The sequence below is a fragment of the Neodiprion virginianus genome, chromosome 3, assembly GCF_021901495.1.
Source record: "Neodiprion virginianus isolate iyNeoVirg1 chromosome 3, iyNeoVirg1.1, whole genome shotgun sequence".
In the NCBI taxonomy this organism is placed as follows: domain Eukaryota; kingdom Metazoa; phylum Arthropoda; class Insecta; order Hymenoptera; family Diprionidae; genus Neodiprion; species Neodiprion virginianus.
Window position 1 is genome coordinate 8,119,538 of NC_060879.1, and position 25,100 is coordinate 8,144,637.

The 25,100-nt window shown below is 37.1% G+C and overlaps 2 protein-coding genes, 2 non-coding genes and 1 pseudogene across 4 annotated transcripts; 3 read left to right on the forward strand and 2 right to left on the reverse strand.

The window, feature by feature from the left end:
- Positions 1 to 1,907: 1,907 nt before the first annotated feature.
- On the forward strand, positions 1,908 to 9,576 carry LOC124299690 (melanotransferrin). Its single transcript, XM_046752975.1, has 8 exons — positions 1,908 to 2,091; positions 3,318 to 3,730; positions 4,375 to 4,492; positions 4,662 to 4,841; positions 4,975 to 5,486; positions 5,579 to 5,743; positions 5,810 to 5,898; positions 6,665 to 9,576. The coding sequence occupies exons 1-8, from the start codon at positions 2,019 to 2,021 to the stop codon at positions 7,644 to 7,646; spliced, it is 2,532 nt and encodes an 843-aa protein (XP_046608931.1). The 5' UTR covers positions 1,908 to 2,018; the 3' UTR covers positions 7,647 to 9,576.
- LOC124299691 (uncharacterized) lies at positions 8,889 to 24,548 on the reverse strand. The gene is made up of 4 exons (XM_046752977.1): positions 24,189 to 24,548; positions 11,749 to 11,862; positions 10,874 to 11,102; positions 8,889 to 10,595 (listed from the first exon to the last, which is right to left on the reverse strand). Exons 1-4 carry the CDS (start codon positions 24,225 to 24,227, stop codon positions 10,285 to 10,287), a joined length of 693 nt encoding a protein of 230 aa, XP_046608933.1. The 5' UTR covers positions 24,228 to 24,548; the 3' UTR covers positions 8,889 to 10,284.
- On the forward strand, positions 14,296 to 14,489 carry LOC124301713 (U2 spliceosomal RNA). The gene has a single exon (XR_006907552.1). It is a non-coding gene; the product is annotated as a U2 spliceosomal RNA (small nuclear RNA).
- LOC124301714 (uncharacterized) lies at positions 17,243 to 17,423 on the forward strand (annotated as a pseudogene).
- LOC124301712 (U2 spliceosomal RNA) lies at positions 18,386 to 18,579 on the reverse strand. Its single transcript, XR_006907551.1, has one exon. It is a non-coding gene; the product is annotated as a U2 spliceosomal RNA (small nuclear RNA).
- Positions 24,549 to 25,100: the final 552 nt, after the last annotated feature.

The following is a 25,100-nucleotide window of genomic DNA, read 5'->3' on the forward strand; positions in this document are numbered from 1 at the left end:
AGCGATTCTTTGGTGCAATCAACTTTCGCGCAAATGTGTGATGTTCCATTTATTCGTTTTCGAGAGTCGACACGAGTCGACACCACGGTCTTACATACAGGTCTGGCAACGAAGGTAGTGGGGGTGGTTCATTTCACGGCCGGTTATTTATCTCACTTTGTGGCCGCCAGGTCAGCGTTGTGATCGAGGGATGGATAATCAACGTGTGCGCAATGCAGCGCCAACCTAATAATAATATTATTATTGTTATTACAAGTAATGAATTGTTATGAATGAAAGTAGTTAATATAAATATTAGTATGATATAATTATTATGAATGATATATGTATGGAGACTAGAGGCAAAGAGTATCATCTCCGTTTCCTATTTTCAGCCGTCATTATTGAAATTTATGGTTTACTTATCAAGTTATGGAATACTTGTACCACTTGCGTTTGAATTAATTTAGGCGGTGACCTAACCGAATAAATCACCAAGTTTAATTAAACCCCAAGCGGGGCTATAACTTAAGTATTAGAAAAAAATGTAAACAAATTATCTATATCAATCTCGTTCATTTTAAAGAAAAAAAAATACAAATTTCACGTGTATATACGAATAATAAATCTACGAAGGTAATAAATGAAATGAATGTATGTTGTTTAAAGAAACGGTGTTGTTTTTAGTGGTTGACCAATTTTGATAATTTTTTACACCGCGGTACCGCACATGGTTTAACCATCTTTTTTTTTTTAAACGCAACAGCGTTTCACGCGTATGTAAGACCGTGAGTATGACGCACGCGCTGATTTTAGGTTATATTCATTTCAAATATAATTTCGGTGGCACATTTTCATCCCTACCCCACGTACATGCCTAGATAGCAGCGCCGCGACATGGCTATTTCAAATACTAAAAACCACGGACAACAAGAGAACCACGCCGCTCTGTAGAAGATTGGCTTCGTTGCCAGACCTGTATGTAAGACATAGAGATATAAGAATAAAGTACGTGAGCCACAGGAGCGCAGATAAGTGAAAACCAGCACGCGATAGAAAGCGAGAGAGCAACGAGGGAGTCTGGTTGTCTTTGTCTAATCACGCATGCGCTGGCGTGCCGAAGGTGTTGATACAAACATAACCTGCTTCCTACTCTATTTGGATATGATTATACCAAAAAAGGAGGTTGGTGTTCCACAGAATATATCGATGAAGTAGTCAAACATATTAGCGGTTCTACAGTATTTTCATTAAAGAATCAAATTCATTGTAAACAGTGCGTTGCTATGATAGAAGGGAATACTGATAACAGCAGCAATTCCAAATTAACTAAACTAAAAAATCGTGGAGGCTTGCACTTTGCATCTGATGACGTAAACTTTATTTGTATTAGTGTTGAAAAAATTTTAGTCAAAATCGACATTTAACATTTTCTTCAAATATTATGAATAGAGTTGTTTGTCTCGGAAACACTGAAAATATTACCAAACACGATATTAGCTGATGGTAAACATTCTTTGTAACAAGATCCCTTGTGTGACCACAGACATAAATTAATATCACTTATATTGTATGTTAGTTTATTTAAATTATACTAATACTACTATTCATAGTCTTACTATATACAATATTTTTTTATATATGTTTTCGTATTGAGTGCGGCCTTAAACTCGCCTGCTGCGCATGCGTGATTAGACAATGACAACCAGACTCCCTAGTTGCCCTCTCTCTTTCTATTGCGTGCTGGTCGTATCGGCTAACGCGGCTAACTCACGTACTCTATTCTTATATCTCTATGATGTAAGACCGTCGTCGACACCAAAGTCATGTAAATGGAAGCTGAGAGAAACCTGCCAAGGTATATATAACACGAAGCTGCTGCTACCTGACAGTGGCTATCTGCAACTCACCGAATAACTGAAAATCCGAATAAACTACGACAGCGTGCCACAGCTGAAGCGCTGTACAGCGCGTCGTTGATGTTGGGTGTTGTCAGTTACGTGTTCGTTTTAATGTTGTGTTGTTAATTGAACGTAAGAATGGATTGCGGTTCGAGGATGTGCTTGCTAATCAGCTTGCTTGTGATTTATCAGATATTCCAATCTGCAAATGGTACAGAATTATCTCCGTCCAAATATTTGTCCAGTCACTGATATGTTGTCTCAGAGTAGTGAATGTAGTGCCCATCCTTTACGTTGCGTTAAATGATAGCTAAGGGAGACTCGTATCAGATAAAACGATACGAATAATCCCACGCATGAATAATCGATATAACAATCATCTTTTTTAATGCGCACCAATGTCGATTACTAATAACAAAAACATCGGTATCAGTAAATCGCACACCGGATGATTGCGAAACCGTTACTTTTAAAACGATTCATAGTAGTAAATTGATTCATAATCCTCGAGCAGAGTTGATTCATCTTTTGTCATGCGCGTTTGAAGAATTAGAATTCAACTCGTATATAAAAACAATTGCGACAATTAACACTTCAATTTATGTTTGATATCGTTATTGTTTTGTTTTGTTTCTTGTTTCGTGTCAATGGTGGATGCTACTCAATACATCGTGACCGATTGTAATATTATATCATTACGCGCTGTCATACACGATGATAGATTCCGATCGATCTATGCGATTTATGAAAATTCTTATGAAAATGAACGTCAAGCCTTTACGCTCTTAACCTTCACAGATCAATTTTCAGATCAGCCGTATTAGAAATTACGCTTATGGGGCGTGGCTTAACACTCTCGCCGTATGCATTGTACGCACGTTCGGTCGCGCGTGACTCATTCTCTGTTCCAGAATCATGAATAAAATAATTTTCAACTCTATTATCTGATTTTGTTTTATATCATGAGGGTTTGTGATTTGTCAGTTGTATCAGTCAAAAAATTATTGCAATTTAAGAAGTAAAAAAAAAAGAAAACGTCACCAGGTTCAACTGAAATTAATGAAATTGAATTTGATTGCAAAAATATCCCTTCTGTATAGATAAAAATTAAAAACCCGTAAATTTGCACTGACTGATTAGGGTTAAGTCTTCGATGATCATTCTTCTGAGGTCTGCACAATTGTTCTTAAAGCATTTGAATTAGATGATTTTGGCATTAATCTAATTTGCTTTACATTGCTAACAACTAAACCTTCTCAACCAAACTCTACGATTTTCAATATTTGCTCTTTATTAAGATAAAATTGTATCAATCATATTAAGATGAATAAACCTAGTTCATTTGTTGAAAATTTAAATCTTTATTTAATCAATTTTCAATTGTGATATGTTCGCATAAAAGGTGTACTAAATATGCCTTATAACCTGTCCTTGCAGGTCTATTGATTAACAACACCATCGTTTGGTGCACGGTATCGGATGCTGAACAGCGAAAGTGTGAAGCGTTCTCCAAAGCGGTGGACCAGAAGATATCCAGTTTTACAGTCAGGGATATAGCTTTATCATGCAAACAAGCCTTCAACGAAGAGGCCTGCATGACCATGCTCGACGAAGAAAAAGCACACCTGACCACATTAGATCCCGGAGAAGTATTCATTGCTGGAAGATACCACAGTCTTCTGCCGATTATGCAAGAAAAACTCGTTAGCGGATTAATCAATCAGTATGCGGTAGCGGTAGTAAAGAAAGGCTCACTGCCTGATGTTCTCTCCCTTAGGGATCTCAGAGGTAAAAAGGCTTGCTTTGCAGGAGTAGGAACCCAGGCTGGCTGGGTCATTCCGATACACACGGTATGTCATGATTTGTTTTACTAGCTTCCGACGCACAGAAACAAAAATGTTCACTCATAATCAGTTAATATGTAACGCGATTGGTACCATCCATCTCTGTAATTAGTTGTCATTTCTTTCTCAATTACTGAAAAACATCATTTCTTGTAGATACTAGAAAACTCTAGTTTACGGATCTCATTATGATAATGAGAAAAAATTCAATTCAGTTGGAATTACAAGACAATATGGTACAAGAAAATATTTAGTGTGATTATGTTATTTATATATTGTTGTATAGTTATCAATACTACATTTTCTAGTTATTGCAACAAAACCTATTCAGTTTACTATATTTTTGTAAATGAATAAGGCGTTAACATTAATTCATTGTTGCGTCAACATCAAATTAGTGTATTACTTTTAAGAAAATATAGTACGAATGATTGTAATCTAGAAGAATAGTAACACATGCCAGACTTCCTGGTTGCAGCTACACAACTAATTTTCATTTTGTACCCAAATCTATATTTTTTCATTTATGGTAGAAAACTAAAATAGTTAAAGACTGTGTAGCAACTGTAATTAGAAATTTCTCTCTGTGGTGATTCCATGTATGTGGACAAAATCAAAAATCAGTGAACGATCATAATTTGTACTTTCAGTTAATGGAACAAGGTGGAATGGAAGTGATTGACTGCAACAATCATGTGAAATCAACGATAAATTACTTTGGTCCAAGCTGTGCCATTAATGCTTTGATTGATAAATATAATCCGTTAGGTAAGTAGCAATGATTCCTGTAATAAGATGAGCTTTGATTTATTATAATATTGAAATGAATATCATTTTGGCAATATAAATGTTACTATCAAATATTCATATTTCCTGTATAGAATATTTATTTTCAATGAACATCGGAAGAAATTCAATTATCTTTATGATTTTTCAGGTGACAACTCCGATCAATTGTGTAAGCTCTGTATAGGTAAAGTACCAGGTGGAAAATGTACTAGCGCAGATCCATATGCTGGATACGAAGGTGCTTTCAAATGCTTACTTGAAGCTGGAGACATAGCATTCCTTGTTGATACAACAGTGCAAGAGATGACCTCGAATACTCTTGATTTGAGTAAGTTCAAGTATCAATACACGAAAGTTTTGTATTTTTGAAATTTAAGTCTCATAACATCCTTAACAATTATCGTGGCATCACCTTGACAAGATATTGAATATGAAGTGTTGATTAATTGATTATTTTATAGATACACCTAGCAAGGATCAATTTGAACTGCTATGCACTGATGGAAGTCGGAGGCCAGTTGACGATTTTCGTAATTGTAATTGGGGTAGTGTACCGTCGCGAGCGATTATTACTTCATCCGCGACGCATGTGAACATGCGTAAACTGTATCAAAAATTTCTGATAACAGCTAGTCAGGAATTTTCCAAGTCATATTCAAATTCAAATTCCTCATTTATGAACGACAATCGATTCGGAAATCGAGATGGTTATGAGAACAGACCCGGTTTCGACAACCGACAAGGTTATGATAGATTCGACGATCGTAATTATAACGGTAACTTTTCTGGTAACAGAAATTTTTATTATCGCAATGGAACGGACAACAATTTTGAGCAAGGAAACAATTACGGACCGAACCCTTCGAACAGACAAGCGGGGAATCCTAATATAGCTGACATACTTCCTCTGGAGAATTTCGACTTGTTCGAATCATCTCCAAGATACGGAGAACATCATAATTTGTTATTTTCGGTAATTGCCAATTTGAACTTATTGTCTGAAGAGTCTTTATTTTAAATTTCATGCCACCATTATTTCCCCTAACAATGATTATATTTCATCAGGATTCTACCAGAGAGTTTCATCCATTAGCTGAAAAGGATCAAAACTATCCACAATATCTTGGACAATCCCTGAATGATATTTTGGCTGTTAGACATTGTCCAGTGAACAGGATGACTTTGTGTGTAACTTCTGAGCCTGAAATGGAAAAGTGTATTAAAATGAGGGTAAATATTAATGAATTCAATTATTCTATGTGAATATTTTATAATTATAAAAACATATGATTCCAGATCGCGTTGAAAGCACAGTTGTTAAAACCAGAAATGGTCTGCTATAAGGGTCACAGTCAGATACATTGCATGCAAGCTATACAAAATGGGTGAGTAAATCTCGGAGATCTTCAAATTTAATATCAACCTGAGGAGATAGAAACACAAGAATAACATGAAAATGAATTTTATAATTACGAATTGATTTTTCAAACAAAAATTTTTATACTTCGATTTCATACTGTATTAACCACTTAAGTGCCACAATGTCATAGCGACGTCAAGCACGCTTATGACATTAGTGCTAGAAATCGCGATATGGTGTTATGAAATAATTATACGCAATCAAAATACACAATTTCACATTGACTCGGTAATTCTTTAAATTGCGTAATTGAACTCAAAAATAGTGTTCAGTGTTTTTCAAAAAAAAAAATCCATTCCGAAAGAAGAAAATTATATTTTTCTTCTATGATGCCATTTGAGAAAATGATCAAAAATTCGTCAACTTTCGACGCCTCAAAACTATGAATGCTAGGGAAAAATATCTTTTTATGGTAATAATCTGATTCCTTGACCTCGAAAATATTTGAAACCGGTGCTTTCAAAAGTAAATATTCACCTGAAACACCAAAAACATTGAATTATTTCACAACGCCATTTCGCTATTTTGGCACTAATTTCAGAGGCGTGCTTGACACTGCTATGACGCCTTGGCACTTAAGTGGTTGAGTCTACAATAGACAACACAACTATTATCTACTTGAAATCTAACTTGTGATGAATATATAATGCCAACAGAAAGTAACAAAATTTTCGTGATAAATTTAACTAACAATAATATTGTTCAATTTCCTGTTGTTTTTTTTTTACCAGAGATGCCGACGTGACAGTGCTGGATGCTAGTGACGTTTACACAGCGGGTCTGCGATACGGACTCATTCCGTTCATTTCTGAAGTCTATAATCTGGGCAGCCCTGACTACTACGTTGTGGCTGTAGCCAAGGAAGAAGATCCAAGCACGGATTTGACATATTTGAAAAATAAATACACTTGTCATCCCGGAATAAACACTGCAGCAGGCTGGGTCTATCCCTTGGCTTATTTGATTTCAAACGGCTGGATAAGAGGCTATGGATGTGATTCGGTGCGCGCAGCTGCAGAATATTTTACTAAATCTTGTATACCCGGTGCTCTGAGCACCGAATATAATACCGGAGTGCCGTACGATAATATGTGTGACTTGTGCCACGGAGTGAGCTTCAGATACTGCCGCCGAGATGCTTCTGAAGATTATTTTGGATACACCGGTGCTTTCAGATGTTTAGTCGAAGGTGGAGGCAATGTTGCTTTTGTCAAGCATACAACAGTCGCCGAAAATACCGACGGTAAGCGCAGATCAACTTGGGCTCGAAACACGTTCACTAAAGATTTCGAGCTATTATGTCCAGACGGAACGCGACGACCTACGGGACAGTACATGGAATGTAACCTCGGAAAGGTTGCCGCCAATGCAATCGTAGCACGAAGCGGATATTACGGGTATAATGAAACCGAAATCAACGCTTATATCAATCTATTTGTTTATGCGCAGCAATATTATGGCAGGAAAGATCCCGATGAGTTCAGTTTCAGTATGTTCTACAGCCCACCACCTTATAGTGATCTAATTTTCCAAGATGCTGCTCAACAGCTTGTCGTTATCCCACCTGAGAAGAGACAGTTTAGCGCGTATGTGGGACCTGATTTTATGAGGGCTAGGAGAATCACTGACTGTAACGCTGGTGCCTCTGCTATTCAGTATACTATCAGCGGATCAATCGCTATGGGATTCTTGGCTATACTACTAGGCAGCTAAAATCAAAATCATCTTACCATTAGCTTGTGTTTATCTAATTTTTTTATTTACCCGTACCGTATTGTGCAAATGACACAAATATTACGAATTTCCGATTTCCGAACTCCAAAGACTGAGTACACGTCAATTCATGCAACTGAATCTCATTTACAATTATACTTTTTACTGTTTGAGGTACATAATGCTTGGGTCACAACTATGCTTTCATTCACAGTTCCAGGAAGTATCACGAAAACTATAGCAGTTATTGAAATTTTCGAGTTACTGGAAACGTCAGTAAAGTCTATTACAAGCTTGAAATTTACATATTCTTGTTTTTTTTGAAACTATAGTTCTACTTCGGTAACAAAGAGTTATTTTATAGACATTGTATTGTGCTAGGTTTTTTCTTATTTTACCATTTACAGACCATTTTTTTTTTCATAAAATTCGATTGTACTTGTAAGAAAATTGGTAATACAATGTGAGCAATTTTTATTTCGTGTACGAAATTTTGCTGCATAGTCACTGATCTCTATATACACAGGTCAGTGTGCATAGTGTATTTAAACGATTTTGCTAAAATCGTGTGGAGAAAATGAATTTTTAGCCTAGGAAACCTGGAAAGATCAGAGAATTTGGCAGAGTTGGTTGGCAGCTTAATTTAATGTGAATACCTCGGTCACTTTACAGGCAGCTTTTGAAATATCAATTATACTCGAGCATAATTCATTTACGAATTTTTTAACTTGTTAAAAAAAATATGACTAACAATTTATTTGTAGTTATCATATAATATGGTATATACATTGGGGCAGCTCTATTTCGCACTATATATTTTGATTTTTAGTCCTACTCCACATTATATTTAGGCCGAACTGAAATTCCCAAGGACTGCACAGATTTGAAGTATCGATAATATTCTCCAAAGACTTGAATATTACTAATTTTTCGGAATTCAAGATTTGTATGGTACACTAGATTATCTAGAAACAAATCTACTTTTTTTGCGACTAAAACATCCAATTCAGGGGAAAAAAGAAATTGAAGGTATATGTCACTTTCTAAACTTTGTTTCTTACTCATACGTTTTTTCTTCCAAGCCTTAGATAAAGACCATAATCAGCTTTTGATTTACAAGTTAGAAATAAGTATTGATTGTTGTAAAATCTTAAAAATTCTTTTGCTTTTCTAAATTAAATTATGTGCCTTTAAAGACAATTGGAAAGAATACAAAATTTCGTATTATAATACGTTTTTTTCAATAATGTTGAAATGAATTTTTTTTTTCAATTCTGCGTTTCACTTAAAAGCAATTACACTTGTTAGGTGAAACTAAAGGTTAAAAAATAAAGTCTGAAATGGTAGCTCACACTTACATATATGTATAAGCAAGTGTTCAAATTATTCAATAAGAAAAGTTTTACCAACAACCACGACACCAGGGATTAGTGACGTTTTTGAGCGTCTGTTTCACGTTTTATCTTCTGTCTATTACGAATTCTATCTCGCCGAGTATCAAAATAAAGTAACAAATAACTCATCAATGATTATAAATCTCTACTTAATGTTTATTATTAGAAACGAAAATCAGAATATATATTAGAATTTTAAGAACCATACGGTGAGTTGAAACAAGACCGTTTGAATGTAACGTAAACGATATTTTATAACTAAAATGCTCGTCTATATGCAATGTAATCGAATCCGTCCAATTTTTGTACATAGTGTAAGAGCTATTTATTGTGCATGTACAATTATGCAAATATAGAATTGTATTACTACGATAAAATGCAATCCTTTATCTAGATTTATATGTATAACATTTTTATATGCGATCATCAGTATGATGCTTAAGCAAATATCTTAAGTGCCTTGAATAAATATATCATAGTATAAGCCTCCATTTTTTCATGTGTATGAAAGTAATAAAAACAAGCCTATTTTTAAATTTTCCATTGTCGCATCTCTTATTGTATTATATTCATACAATTTACCGATTGATAACTATATTGTTCTTTTCGGTATTTCAGCGTTAGACTTTTGTTATAATTTCAACTTTTACAGAACAAAAATATATAGTGGAACTTACGGTCCGTATAAATTGTTTTAATATTTGAACAATCACATTAGAAAACCAACTATCAGAAACTACTTTTAGGTACAGGAAATCGAAATGAAACATTTGACCGAAACTATTTTCTTGAATTGATGTTTTGAATGCTTAGAGTTTATGTCTTGATTTCAAAAATATTTGAGAACTTGTTTTTCCAAACTTCGGAACTCGTTTCTGAAGCTTTCAAGATTCTCTTATATCAAAGTCAAATTAGAAAGTCGATCTTTTAGTTTTTGTGAGCTTGGATGAACTAGAAAAACTAGCCAAATACATTGTAGAAGTGAGATTTTATGTATTAATAAAAGTTTCAATTACTTATAATATTAGTGTATATCAAAATAGTTCGACAAATAAAATCATAGAACGGTATATGTTTTAATCGATACAAGTATAAAATAAAGGACAAGAAACTATTATTTTTATTATTTTGAACATGATGCCAGTAAGCATTCTCATTGCAAACGCAAATTTTTCCGTTGTTATTAGGTATCGGTATGTGGTACGTTCGAATTCTTCGAAAATTCTCTCAAAACTAACAACTGTTCATTTCATTTCTCCGTGAATAGCAAAGCTTTTTTTCAATCTCTGTTTTTCAAAAGCTTCTTTGGCCAGTGGAGGTTTTATTGGAATAGCAGTAGTATCACCATGATTGGCTTTCGTATTTTCATTGGCATTAATTGGCGACTTGGAGTGTTTAGGTACGGAGAGTTTCGCGATCCTTGAGGTGCAGGTGGCTTTTAGAGCATTTCGACTGACGCTGGAATTAGATATTATATTTGGACTTTTTCCTTGCGGTAGGTCTGTTCGCTGCGTACTATTCTTTGGCGTCGCAAGCTCGATGAGTCTTTTCGATGCTGTATTAGGATAAGTATTATGAAATTACAGAGAGTCGAGATGACGGCGGGTTTAAACTTTAAGTGTTTTTTAACTTCTATTCCGTATGAATTAAAATTATCTACCGAAATAGGAAAGCTGCAAAACATTTTGGTTCTAATCATCGACGCGAAGAATTAATAGTGCTGTCAAAATCAAATAAAAGCAAAAAGTATAATATCTACTAGCTATCTCGATTTTTCGAAAATCTTACTAAAAATATTTGTTCCAATAATGTTTCAACTTATCGAAATCGAACCTGTGGCGAATAACGCTGATTCTTGCACCGTTCCTGGTGAGCGGATTCCCATTTCGAAGCGTATTCTCGGCTCCGCCAGTCTGGCAGTACGTTCGCTTATCTTGTATCCCAGCACTGACTTCTTTGTTGGGAGAGTTTCACACTTGATATCTTCAGTTGCATCCAAAACTTTTGCCGAATTGAACAGCTTGAGAGCGCCGCCATTTTTGAAGTTTGATTTTTTTATCCGCTGTAGAAGATAAAACGAAAGTCAGAGAACTTACGAAAATAGGATTTCGAAAGTTTTCCGGGGACTCAGAAACGGTTAAAAACACTTTTAGTTGTAATATATACACAAGTACAACAAATAATATTGTAATTTAATGATTTCTGATATGATTTGATCATGCGGTGGTAAATATAATCTTTATGTCAAGTCTATAAATTTTCCACCGGGTTCTGTCAATATTATCATAATTTTTTTCATATTCCACTATATAAATTGACACGATTGCTTATGTGTTCAAAATCTATGAAACTATCACCAGTTTGGTTTTACTTTAATTGCCAAACTTTCCTATCAATTTTGCATACGATTATTGGTAAGGCATGACACTTAAATTTTAACGAATTTATCTCATCGACCGATATGCGTATCAAGGACAAACAGCAGTTTTTTTAAATAAAACGCCAAAGTTTCGTAATGTCATTTCAGATAATGGTGAGCAATCTAAACGTTCGACGTTTCTCGTATTCACTGGCTAAATAATTAAAAGAACAAGGCAGTTGAACTCAAATTGCTACTTGTTAGGCTATAAGATCTGATAAAATCTGATAAGATCCAAGAATACTCTTCGATTAAAATCGTAATATTAAATCGTAAGTCTTCCGCTTACCTTTAAGGAAGTAGTAGAATTTGGGCGTTCCTGGGATGCAATTGATTTCGGTTTTGCGAGTTCGAGAAGGCGTTTGTAACGTTTCACACGTTCAGTCGTCTTCTTCTTGTATTTCTATGGACGATAAAAACATCCAATCGTATATTTTACACAATGCACACCAAACCTGACGTGATATTTAACGGGGTTAATATCTATCATGTAAAATTGCCTTCGACACAGTTCTCTTTGTCGGGAGTTTCCTAAATTCCAAGTTCAGCCCTGCTTCAATTCTACCTATTAAGTCGACACTTTTAATCGTTTTCCTCGGACAATTCCAGTTTGGTTTCATCTTCATTTGTCGATTTCTTTGTGTCCGAGCCTCCGCGAGTGCCCCGTATAGAAAACCGTTACTATAAATTGAAAATTGTCTAGTTTTTTTAAGGTCCAACAAAATATACTTGCCACATTGTACAGCAATATAGGAATAGAAGCTATTGCTTGTACAGCATGAAATTTGTAATTTCCGACTAAAAGAGATCATCTACACGTTTATCGGTTCATCATCTGACAAGTAACCTAATGCTTTTATTGAATGATATGTGAAATATTGCGTACTTGGAAGAAGAACTTGAGCTTGAAGCTTGAGTCGAATCGCTTGACATTGTGTTCCTGATGACATTCACGGTGTGAGACATATCTGATATACGAATCTTCTTGATGATGTTGAAAGTTTTTTTGTATCTTTACGATGATAATAATATGTTCAGTTAGTCCAGACACACTGTGAACTTGTATGCACACAATTTCCTGTGCAAAGTGTGTTTGCGCAAAGACCTCGTTGCATTTATTGTTAGGCGGGTATTTTTTTGTGTATATTGGCAGGTTTACGGCGTTTATAATAATTTTTTTGAGGAGTAAGGAATTATAGTCTGGAAAATTTTGACATGGTGACAAAAAACTGCATGTACGAATTCAGCACGTTCACGTGTTATAGATGATTCACACTATGTAGAGCTTATGAAAATAAGTTATTTTCACGACACTGAAAAACAGATCGATATTTTGATACAGATTTTAACGGTGATTTAGATTAGGTGGCAATGAGGAAGCAAACAAGATCCATCCAGATAATTTTTATTATGGAATCATGGACAAGTGATTTTTGTTTCCCAGTTACAGCAGGCTGGATTACCGTTGAGTTGCCGTTATGCGCCGACGATGATACCCAGTCCTTCAGAAACGTATAATAAATTGCTTAACTTCAAGCGCAGTTATACTGCTGCATTACTTGCGTGGATATCCACTGTCAGGAAATCTCGGACTGTGTATTCTTTATGGGGACTTCGAAATGAAACCTGCGGTTTTCAAATCTATTATTTTTATGAACCTAATAATCCACAAAAATTATTTCAAAAATTAAAGTTCAATTTTTCCTCGACTGAAACCTCCATCCCCAATCTTGTTAACCATGTTTCCATATCTAAAGCGATAGGTTCAATCGGCGACGCGTCTCGCACTAATATCGGAATTTATACCCTTTTCTGGATTCAAGTTCCTGGAGTATTTTGCGGTTTTTCGCCCCATTTCATTTTTTATCAATTTTTCCCGAGTACAAGCGTCGTGGCTGGGCAAGTTTGTTCATCGAATCGGTTATTTGATAGGACAATGCCCCTCTCTTTACCTGTACACATTTACGAACCGGTAGGTTTTGTGATTTGTTACGCCGGTTGCGAGTGTACGACTAACCGTGTATAGTTTTTTTTCACGTGGAATATTAATTCGATTTTCTGTATTCATTATACCTTGAAGGGCTCATGTTTACTGGTGTGATCAACTCTGTTCCTGGGTATGGCTAGCTCTTCATATCTTGGAATCTTTGCGCCATAATTACCCCCGTTCAGGTTATTCTTTTTCAACATTTTTTTTTAAGTGAAAATATTTGCTTGATATTTTTATTTTCGTAATGACCTCGAAACAACAAATATATACGAATGTATCTGTATGTGCCGAATTCAGTGATACGATTATACAGTGATTTGAAAAATAATTTATGTGAAAGTTACGGCCGAAAGGTTATCGTCAAATTTTCCATGGGTGTTACAGTTTAGAAGGGAACCATTTTCGTGATAAAACTTTTGTTTCCTGGGATATGGCCAATCTTTTTTTTTTTTTTTTTGTTTCGTTCTTTTTTTCAATCTTCACTTTTATGTAGATCGTTGATTGACACCACTACAGGATACATTTACTTACCGTGTAATCACTGTAATCGATCTGTGTGAAGTACGAAACTCACGTGAAATGATTGAAAAGATACTTTACGCCGGTTTTAAATAGTTCAACGACAGTTGGCATCTCAAATAGTTTGCGCCGACCGAAGATATAGCTATAGGGACTGACTTCGGTCAAAGTAGTGCCGCTACCTGGTAAATTCAATTACGAGGGTCCTTAGGGGTGAAGGCATCGGAGTACCTCTTTTCACTGCTATGCGGCGCAGCGACACATCGCTCCCGCGACAATAGTTGTGTGTTCACAAACTGAAGTACTATTCTGACAGCCGTTACCAGTATCGCTTCTCGGCTCTCTGAGCTAAGATCAAAGTGTAGTATCTGTTCTTATCAGCTTAATATCTGATACGCTCCCCATCGGGGAGCCAGAATATTAAACTGATTTTTGGAAAGTGGCGGAGAGTTTCTGAAGCTTGCTTCGGCTCCGCCGCGGTCGTCCCTGCTTTGCAGTACCGTGGGGCACGGCCTATTATTGATTGAAAATTACAATTTCACCAGCGAAATTTTACGATCGTCATCGGTCAAGATTCTTCCAATGGGTTAACACGGCTGTCGGAGTCCCCCTGATAGAACTAGTAAGGAGCCAGCCATATCCGGCATTACATGCGGATCCTGAAATCAGCCTTGTATATACCATCACTAATATTTTACCTTTATAATTAATCCCGGTAGAGGTCACGTTTGGACCCTAAACTTCATATATATCTGAATGTTTTAGGTGACACCAAGGTCAGCAACCTCACCTACGCAGACGACATCGGCGGCTTGGCCTCAACACCGGGCGAGATGAGGACACTGCTGACCACGGCTGAGCGAGCAGGACAGGCGGTCGGAATCCATTTCAACCCGGCCAAGTGCGCCACACTCCACCTCAAGGGCGGCCGGGTCATGGAGACCCAATTCAACATCGGTGGCTCGCCTGTGCGTGCTCTGGCGGCCGGTGAGGCCTACGAACACCTAGGCATTCCCACTGGCTACCAAGTCCGCCAAACTCCCACCAACACGCTCGCCGAAATGGTGTCTGACCTAAGGAAGGTCGACGAATCTCTGCTGGCTCCCTGGCAGAAACTCGACACCGCAGCCACCTTCATCCTCCCCCGTCTCGACTTTCTCATGCAAGGGGCCGACCTCGAGAAAGAATACCTGAAGGAGACGGACAAGGTCGTCAAGAGGTTGGCCAAGAGATGGTTGTGTGTCCCAGGCAGAGCAAGCGCGGAGCTTGTACACATCCCAGCGTCGCAGGGCGGCGGAGGTCTCCTACCAACCACGGACCTCTGCGACGTGTACACGCTCTCACACGCCTACCGCATGCTCTACTGCGGGGACTCGGCAGTCCGAACAATCGCCCGTGACGCGCTGCAGACCACGGTGGACCAACGGCTCAGGAGGAGATCCACTGAGGAGGAGATCGCGCGTTACCTGTCAGGCGCAATGGATATCATCCAGGTGCCGGGCAAGGACTCCTTCTGGGCCAAGGTGCGCACGGCCACCCGGAGACTGGAACCCAAGCTGCGCGCCTCCTGGGCCTGGTCGCCTGAGGAGCAGGTGTTCGTGTTGAAGTTCGCCAACAACACCGGGACGACCAGCATAGCACCGAGCGGGAGAGACCGGATTACCTCGGTTCTTCGACGAAGACTCTCCACCTTCTTCGTCCGCTCCCTCACGGCAAAACCAGACCAGGGGAAAGTTTTCCAGGTGACCACCAGCAGCAACTTTCCCAACCACTTCCTGCGCACCGGGCGGAGCACCAGGTTCTGCGACTGGCGCTTCGTCCACCGGGCACGACTGGGCGTGCTCCCGCTGAACGCTTGCAGGAGGTGGGAGACCAACGGGGACAAGAGGTGCCGGAAGTGCGGCTACCAGCAGGAGACCATCCCTCACGTCCTGGCGCATTGTGGCGTCCATTCAGCAGCGCGACAGCGCCGCCACAACAACGTCCAGGACCGGCTGGTGAAGGCCGCCTCTCGGTGCCCAGGAGTCATCAGCGTCAACCAGACAGTGGAGGGCGTAGACGGCGAAGCGGGCACGCTGCGCCCCGACATTGTGGTGCGGGACGAGGTCAACCGCACCATCACCATCATCGACGTCGCTGTGCCGTTCGAGAACGGCAAGATCGAGTTCGCCGCCGCCCGTGCACGTAAGTTTGAGAAGTACGGACCGCTGGCGACTCAGCTCGCGGCCAGCGGCTACACTGTCAGACTGGACGCCTTCATCATCGGCTCACTCGGAGGCTGGGACCACCACAACGACAGCCTGCTGCAGCACCTCCGAGTGGGACGATACTATGCCGGGATGATGAGAAAATTCCTGGTCAGCGACACCGTTCGTTGGTCCAGGGATATCTATGTGGAACATGTCAGCGGGAGGAGGCAGTACCAATAACATCGTGTATTGTGACTTTTATCATTCTTAGACCCTTTTCTCTCTTCTGTAAAAACAAGAAAAATATTGATCCTGCCTCCTCCCTCCCCACCATCATCCCGCATAGTTGAATTAATCATTTTTATTTTTTTATAGTCAAATCAATTCGTTACCGTCTTTTTACCTATTCTTTCTACACTTTTATATCTCTTCTCTCTATATTCTATTAATTTCAATGAAGGGCGGTGGCCAGTTGGGGCTAATCCCTGTAATTTTAATCTTCTACAAACGAGTGTATATTAGCCACAGATTAGCTTTGCTTTTAATCCGACATTTTACCTCTTCTAACCCTATCTATTTTAACTATTCACCCCTTTTAAACCTAGTCATTTTACCTCTCTTAATCTTATCTATTCTAATTATACACCTCTTTTAAACATATTTATTTTACCTCTTTTAATCTTATCTACTTTAACTATACACCTCTTTCAAACCTATTTATTTTACCTCTTTTAATCTTATCTATTTTAACTATACACCTCTTTTAAACCTATTTATTGTACCTAACTTCTATTTTATCTACTTGTCTAGTCCTAAGTATTTATTCTTTTATCCATACTTTCTGAATTTTCTCTGGCTATTTTAAACATTATCAGGTTTCATGTGCCCCGGGACCTATTATGGCCTCGGGGTTCCATGCAACCCAAATATTTTAATTAAGCACTTAAGCCAAAGATGTGACACTATTCCACAATCATATACTTTTACCCCTATTTTATTGCTATATTTATGTATGCTTAAGCCACCGCCAGGGGGGGAATCTGTAAATATTACCCCCGGGCAAACTAGTGTAAACCCGGGGGAACATTGTTTGTTTAATAAACGCCCTTTAATCTGTTCTTATCAGCTTAATATCTGATACGCTCCCCATCGGGGAGCCAGAATATTAAACTGATTTTTGGAAAGTGGCGGAGAGTTTCTGAAGCTTGCTTCGGCTCCGCCGCGGTCGTCCCTGCTTTGCAGTACCGTGGGGCACGGCCTATTATTGATTGAAAATTACAATTTCACCAGCGAAATTTTACGATCGTCATCGGTCAAGATTCTTCCAATGGGTTAACACGGCTGTCGGAGTCCCCCTGATAGAACTAGTAAGGAGCCAGCCATATCCGGCATTACATGCGGATCCTGAAATCAGCCTTGTCTATACCATCACTAATATTTTACCTTTATAATTAATCCCGGTAGAGGTCACGTTTGGACCCTAGACTTCATATATATCTGAATGTAAAATATCCCGTTCTTTCTCATTCTGGCACCAAAAAGAGAGGGTTCAAAGTTAATCTCGAAATGGACCTTGAAGACATGACCAAGTTTCAAAGTCAAATCAAAGGTCACGTCGATAAATCCTGTGTCATTAATTACCTACGATACCTTGGTAATTTTTTTTTACCGAACCATCCGAGACTTCTAGCTTTTTCCTCACTTTATATTCATTTTTATGTTACGTCCTCCAGACTTCATATTCCTTTCCCACAAGTCGTATGTCATTTTACACCCTGCATCCCCTCATTGTCTTCACCGAGGTTCATCTCTAAACTGCAACTAGCGAGTTTTCTAACTTCTCTAAACTCACCTTTCCTAGCTTTCGCGCGAGTCATTTCTCATATCATATCTTTCTATCCGAATCCAAGCCGTCTCCTTTATATTGACTACTGTAACAATTCAAGTATTTGATCATTAACAGTACCCCAATTATACCATTTAAATCGTGTACTTAAAACCGATCCCTTTTCCCTACCTTTATCAATTCCTACACATAGGAAGTAGACACGTGAGTGATGAATTTTAAATTTGGCTATTTTCGACTCGTACAACATCGATTAATGCACTCACGTGTCACTACTACTAGGTTCAACAGGTGGACTTACTCTCTCCGACATCCTCGGTTCACACACGGAATCTTGACCGACGAGTATTATATTTTCGCTGGAATATTTATATTTTGAATCAATAATAGGCCGTGCCCCACGGTACTGCAGAGTAGGGACGACCGCGGCGGAGCTGAAGCAAGCTTCAGAAACTCTCCGCCACTTTCCAAAAAACAGTTTAATATTCTGGCTCCCCGATGGGGAGCGTATCAGATATTAAGCTGATAAGAACAGATACTACACTTTGATCTTAGCTCAAAGAGCCGAGAAGCGATACTGGCAATGGCTGTCAGAATAGTACTTGAGTTTGTGAACACACAACTATTGTCGCGGGAGCGATGTGTCGCTGCGCCGCATAGCAGTGAAAAGAGGTACCCCGATGCTTTCACCTCTAAGGACCCTCGCAATTGAATTTACCAGGTAGCGGCACTACTTTGACCGAAGTCAGTCCCTATATATAAGAGAGCAGGGAGCTAGCTGACAGAATCAGTGTGTGAATCGAGTCTTCCGTCAGTAAATAATGTATTGTAAGTTAAAGAATAAAGTGCTTCATTAAAGAATCGAAAACACCCTTCATTAGTTAAACGATACCCTTAACCTTTTACCGCAATTAAATACTGCAAATAAAATAAGAATGCTATAATTTATTGATCTAACTGGAGCTTGTTTGGCGTAATTAGTTGAAACAGTTACATTACTTTGTTTGCAAGGTAAAAGAAACACCGTATGCTTCGAAACAAGGACAGAATATATTCATCGTGAACATCAGTATACTAGTACTGTAAACGGCCACTAGGCGGTGATTCTTCTCGCTACGGAAGTAGCTTCAGAGATAGTTATAACCGAGCTAAGATATCAGATAAACAAAACGCAGTGATAAATGTGTAGTCAGTCTTATCACATTAAATGACAAAAACTGAGTTATCAGATATCGGAATTGACAATGGCAGCAAATGATCATATTCATTGATCCATGTTCAATCGATTCTTCACACATACAGAATTAATTTGTCAGGTTTTACCCGTTAAATATCGGGTAAGTTCCTTGAAAATTTTGATTCAACAGATTTAAAAATAGTATCAATTGAAGAATACTCATGCAAAAGATTTCTGTAACAGCAAATTTCATTGCCTGTTTCAATCATTGAATTCTTGACTCAACAAAACATGTAATTAAACAAGCTCAATTCATTTTGACACAAAAATTTCATATCCTTAAAACAACACGATTGAAATACGTTCAACGAGATTTTCAGTCATTTCAATCACACCATTATCTTGATAGAAAGTTCACATTATTGCAAGGCACTTGCGCCGTGTTATCTTGAATAAATTTATAGTCAGCATGGCCATTCAAAGGCTTGACTCAATTCTATATCAAGTTGTCACAAATATTTGGTCCGACAAAAGTATTTTGTTGAATTAAGTCAGCATTGTGTTCATCGCATTTGACTATGGCATTTAGTTAAATCAAACAAATATCACTTGACTCATATAATCCTTTCCATCCGTGAAGTATTTGAAGCGAAAAAAATGTCCTTGAGGTTTCCATCGAGGCGTGGAGAATAATCCACAACAAAACATCTCGGAAAAACTTCAAGCAATGCAGGTTACATTATAAGATATTTAGATACACGTGTATAATATACATTTATACAACCATGGGCAAACGACTATTCAGTTAGCAATTCCTCTTATACCCGACTCCAGGTTAAGTCAGCAGAAAATTGTCAAGTAGCGTAACACTGCACGTACTGTTACCATACGAGCCATACAGTCGGGAATTTATGCATTCTTGTTCAATTTTTTCATCCGCAAAACAAACTCTTATTTTATTTTTTTATTATATTTTTTTTAATTATTTCGAACCAATTTGGGGGGTAAGACCATTAAAATTCGATTTTGCCCTTCTTAAGGACAGGTCTAATGAACATTATGTACCATGAGTTTGAATCGAATCGTTAAGAGAAAAGTTTGAGCCTCCCCTTGTGAGTTAGTTCTTCTGATTTGATATTTTTTATCCAAGCTCTGCATGCTTCATGTAAAACAAATCGTCTCTTCACTCAAATTATAATTACAAGGACCAATGGGATATTCTTATTCTATAAAAAGATATGGGATTGTACAGAAAAAAACTGAAATCACACTAACCCCTCTATTTGGATTAAACATGCAATTAACTAATTCATTGATCCTTTTTTTTTTTGAAGTGTTATGCCAGTTCTGCGATCAGGTAAATGTACCGCTCTATGTCATGTAAATATAGTGAGAGATTTCTGGGTTACCGGATTTTTTGTTCCATTACGATACGCTAATATTATTGTCTACCAACAAATGAGCGTTATAGCGTCACTCCAAGATACTTTTTTGACAATATGGTCGGATGAATAAAACCATAACCTATCACATCGCAAAGTGGTTGGTGTGAGTGAGAAATTGTTTGAATCAAATAATCTGAAAGTTAAATAAATTAGCTGATTGGTTCGATAATTCTTTTTTCTCGGCGTACGGTTGAGAATTGTATAATTTTTGCAACAATTTATAGTCATAGATAATAAAACTCATGTAAGTTATATCATGGCTGATTTCTGGTTGAGATTCATGCATTATTTAATTTTATGCTGAAAAAAAACTTGTATGTATACTATGTATACATTTCTACGTACATGCACAAGTCAATCGTGGAGAAAGGCAACAGATGCAAATTGCTAACCCAGTGCGCTGCAATTATGCGTCTATCTTGCAGATACGCATTTCTATATGTAGCATATTATATATATTCTATGTAGATTTGTTTCCGATCAAAATACATTGCGAAATTCTGTATTTCCTAAATATAGAAGTTCAACATCCTAAACTAGAATTGAAAATGGGAGAAATTACTGAAAATTATTCAATTAATCTCCGGCTATTTGATTCCACGAAATTAAGTGGTATTTCACTCCACAGTCGAACACGCGTAAGCGACATATGATTATGAATTAGATGTATTGTTAGGCCCCTACCCACTAGTAATATACTGCGTACCTGTACATTAATAAAAAAAAAGTTCAAAATCAGTAGTTAAAACATTTTTTTCTTATCAAGTATCGACGTATAAACTGAGAGAAAGTTATCAAACCATACAACTAATTTTGTTGAATTCCACTTTATTTTGTTCGAACAATTTTTCACTCAGAACAACCACTTTTTAATTGAAACAAAAATATTGATGCATTGATTTGAATGTTATATGCTGTTGAGTTTAATTTATTTGAAACAAGTACATATTTATTTCTAGATTCATGCGAATCTGCTAACCATATGTGATGCGATTTGTTGGGTTATGTTTTTTTGATGCAACAATGTTTTCCAAAAACTATTTTGGAGTAACGCTACTACATTTGTTTGGTGGCAGTCAATAACAATAGTGTAGCGTACTGAAAGAAATTCAAAAAAATCATGTAACCCAGCAAATTTTTATTTATTTTATTTAATCTAATTTAGGGGGTTAGTCATTGCTATTTTAGTTTTTTCTGTACAATGCCATATCTTCTTTGATCGGAAGAATATCCCATTGGTCCTTGTAAACATTTGAGTGAAGCATGCAGCACTTGGATAAAAATATCAAAACAAAAGAGCAACTCAGTGAGTTATGCTGCTCAGTGTCTCTATTTAATTCGTTCAAATTATTTTTTATTGTTCCTGAATACGGATTTCTTATATTAAAAATTACCGAAATTGTCGTTATGAATAAATGTGCTCTCAGGACTATGCAAACGCATGGATTATTTGGATCAATTAATATTTATTAAGGGGGTATTCTAGTGTAGAGGCATGAATTTGAGGTGTTTTTTGAAGTGCTATAAACAAACAACAAAAAATGTTTTTACCATCCATTTTTTTATCAGGCGTTTATTATTATTTCACGATTAAAAAAAAAAAAAAAAAACAAGTCAAAAAATACAAAATTGAAAGTGCTATGAGTTGTTGAAGTGGGGGGTACAAAGAAAATGGCGCGCCAATGTTGTCACGATTGCAAGCATTTTCAAAATCAGAAAAAAAAAAAAAAGATTATTAATCTACATAAATGCAGCTATCGTACTAACTAAAAAAAAGTCGAAAAAAAATTTTTTTTTGCCAAATTACGGCTGTCCGAAAAAATAATACGTTTTTTTTGACTTTTTTGGACGTTTCTGAATTTTTTAAAAATAGTAAAAATTATTATTTCGTTATAATAATAGTTCGTGCGATAGAGACATGTATTGAGAAGATTCTCACCAAATTTCAAGTAAATCGGTTCAATAGAACTTGAGAAATCATGTCAACCGTTTTTAAAAATGTAGTTTTGAGAAAAACGCGTTTAAAGTTTCGAGTAAAATTCGTTCCAGCCGAGCCAGTATTGAAGACGTGTCACTAAAATAGCTATATCTCTGAAAATAATTGAAATTTTGACTTGTCCTTTTAAGGACACATTCTTGAAAGGTTAAGCTTTAAAAATATTTAAAAAAAAAAAATCGATTTTTTCAAATTTCTACACTAGAATACCCCCTTAAATCGATACTGCTTGGAAAAGCGATGAGTGGAAAAAAATACTGTAAACTAATAAAGATATATTGAAGAAACATGCCAAAAAATCTGCAGCAAAATTTCACACTTTTGACGTATTTTCCGTGTCAATTGTTTTAATTGCAAGAGAAGCTGTAGAAATTTATTATTAAGATTAAATAGCAGAGTCACTTTTCCACCACACGCGTGAGCTCAACGTCATTGACATGATGATGAGTAAACGATATTTCTGAAAAACATCGTAATGTTACGTGGTACTTACGCAAAACCGAACGTACATTATACACATTGAGGTATAGTGTACTAAAAAAAGTAAAATAAATATGATACTTGATATACATGATAATTGGATCGAGGCGTATAATCCAAGTTACATAATATCAAAACATAACATGTTTATACACTTACGACTCGGGACAATAACCACAAGCTTTAAGCAAAGCATTATCATCGGTTTCAGGATCCGGACAAACGTAACATACGTCATGTTATCAGTACTACTCAAGAACGATATATGTATCTACTATACGGCGTTAAGTAAGAGCAAGTTATTGCGCCTACGCGCAGATACGTTTAAAGCCCCCACCAGTTAGGTGAAGTCATAGAAAAAGGAAGAGGGATAGACGATCCGTCTCATCCAACGGGTAGGAAATTTGAACGCACCATACGCACTTCAGGCATTCTTCATATGTACATGCTATAATAGTTCGGTGGCTATAATATTTGCGTAGTCACCAGTATGTTGACGCTTATATGGCGGAAGTAGCGCCCACATATTATAGAGCATGACTAAAGGAAGTGGGAGCTCTTCGATCGTATAACCAAGCAGGATAAATCATCGTAAACGAGATTATATTTTATCCATACAAAGAGCCTTGGATTCAAGAAATTTTTACAAACTGTATAGTATATGATATAAGTATAACTCCCATTGCTATGTGGTATTATTACCAATCAATGCAGCAAATAGTTTCCTAATTTCTCCCAACACTTTTGCAATATACGCGACCTCTATAATATTGTGTGAAAAATGTGTTTCTTAGGATATAAAATGCACGCTTACACTGATATAGACGCAGTACATAAAAAATGTCCACACTTATGATGAATGTATACTTATTGGTTTCACTTTACATTGTTTACAATTCATTTTCTCATCCTGGTCATTTTTGTACGGATAAGATACGTAATATGAATATACGTATATACCGAGTGTATGGTTATTCGTAAACAAGGACACATCAATCGGTATTCGTATTTACGCTGGCTGAATAATTAGCAAGTTCTATTCGAATTCTCTTGTTTACCAAATGCAAAGTGTGTATGTTCGTCGTACCGGTAGATTTTCGCCAAGCTTCCCGCCCGTAAATGCCATCCCACGTGCTAGTTACAGTATATATATTTAACCGTCGATATTTTTCGCAGTCCCGGTTGTTTGTAAGTAGCGAAATACTTGATAAACAAAATTGTATGCCAGTTATATATAGATCATGTATCCGACTACGACTCTTAAGTATTCAAGCAAGCGAGAATTTCCCTGCAGTGTTATACATGTGATATACAATGCCGAATTATCACACTAATAAATATAATTGGAAAATCGTTCGTACAGATTCACTATATATGCCAGTATGTCATACACTATTTGCATACGCATACCTCTAATGTATTATACAAACTATCAATAAAAAAAAAAGACAAAAAATCAAGTGCTACGCCTCGTGACTCCCGCGCAGTTTTAAGCCTCATTTGTATGCATGTGCGTATAAAATAACACGCGGATACAACAGGAATGTTCCCACCTGTAAACGTATAATTGTGTTGATGTCCGTGTGTTACGTCAACGTCAACGTAAACATAAACAAATTCGTACTATTTAGTAATAATATACATATGTTACGATCACAATATTATGACCTGTCTTGTATGGAAAATTTTGTTATAAAATTAACGAAAAAAAGACATTTCTTTTGCTGCCTATAGCTGCTGGGATGTGTACGAGATAAAAAATTCTGCGATAATATTTACGGTCGAAGATATAAATGGAAGGGGCAAAATCGTCGTATTCGCAAGGCTACGCGGTTACATCTGTGTTCTACACGCGCTGTAATATAAGTATCATAGGCAGGAAAATACAAAGTAAATGCAGAAGGCGACAGGCATATGTAATGTATATATTTTCTACACGGTGAGTTGTACTAAAAAATTTCGCGAATTACGCGACTATCGGCTCTCTGCTATAAAAAAA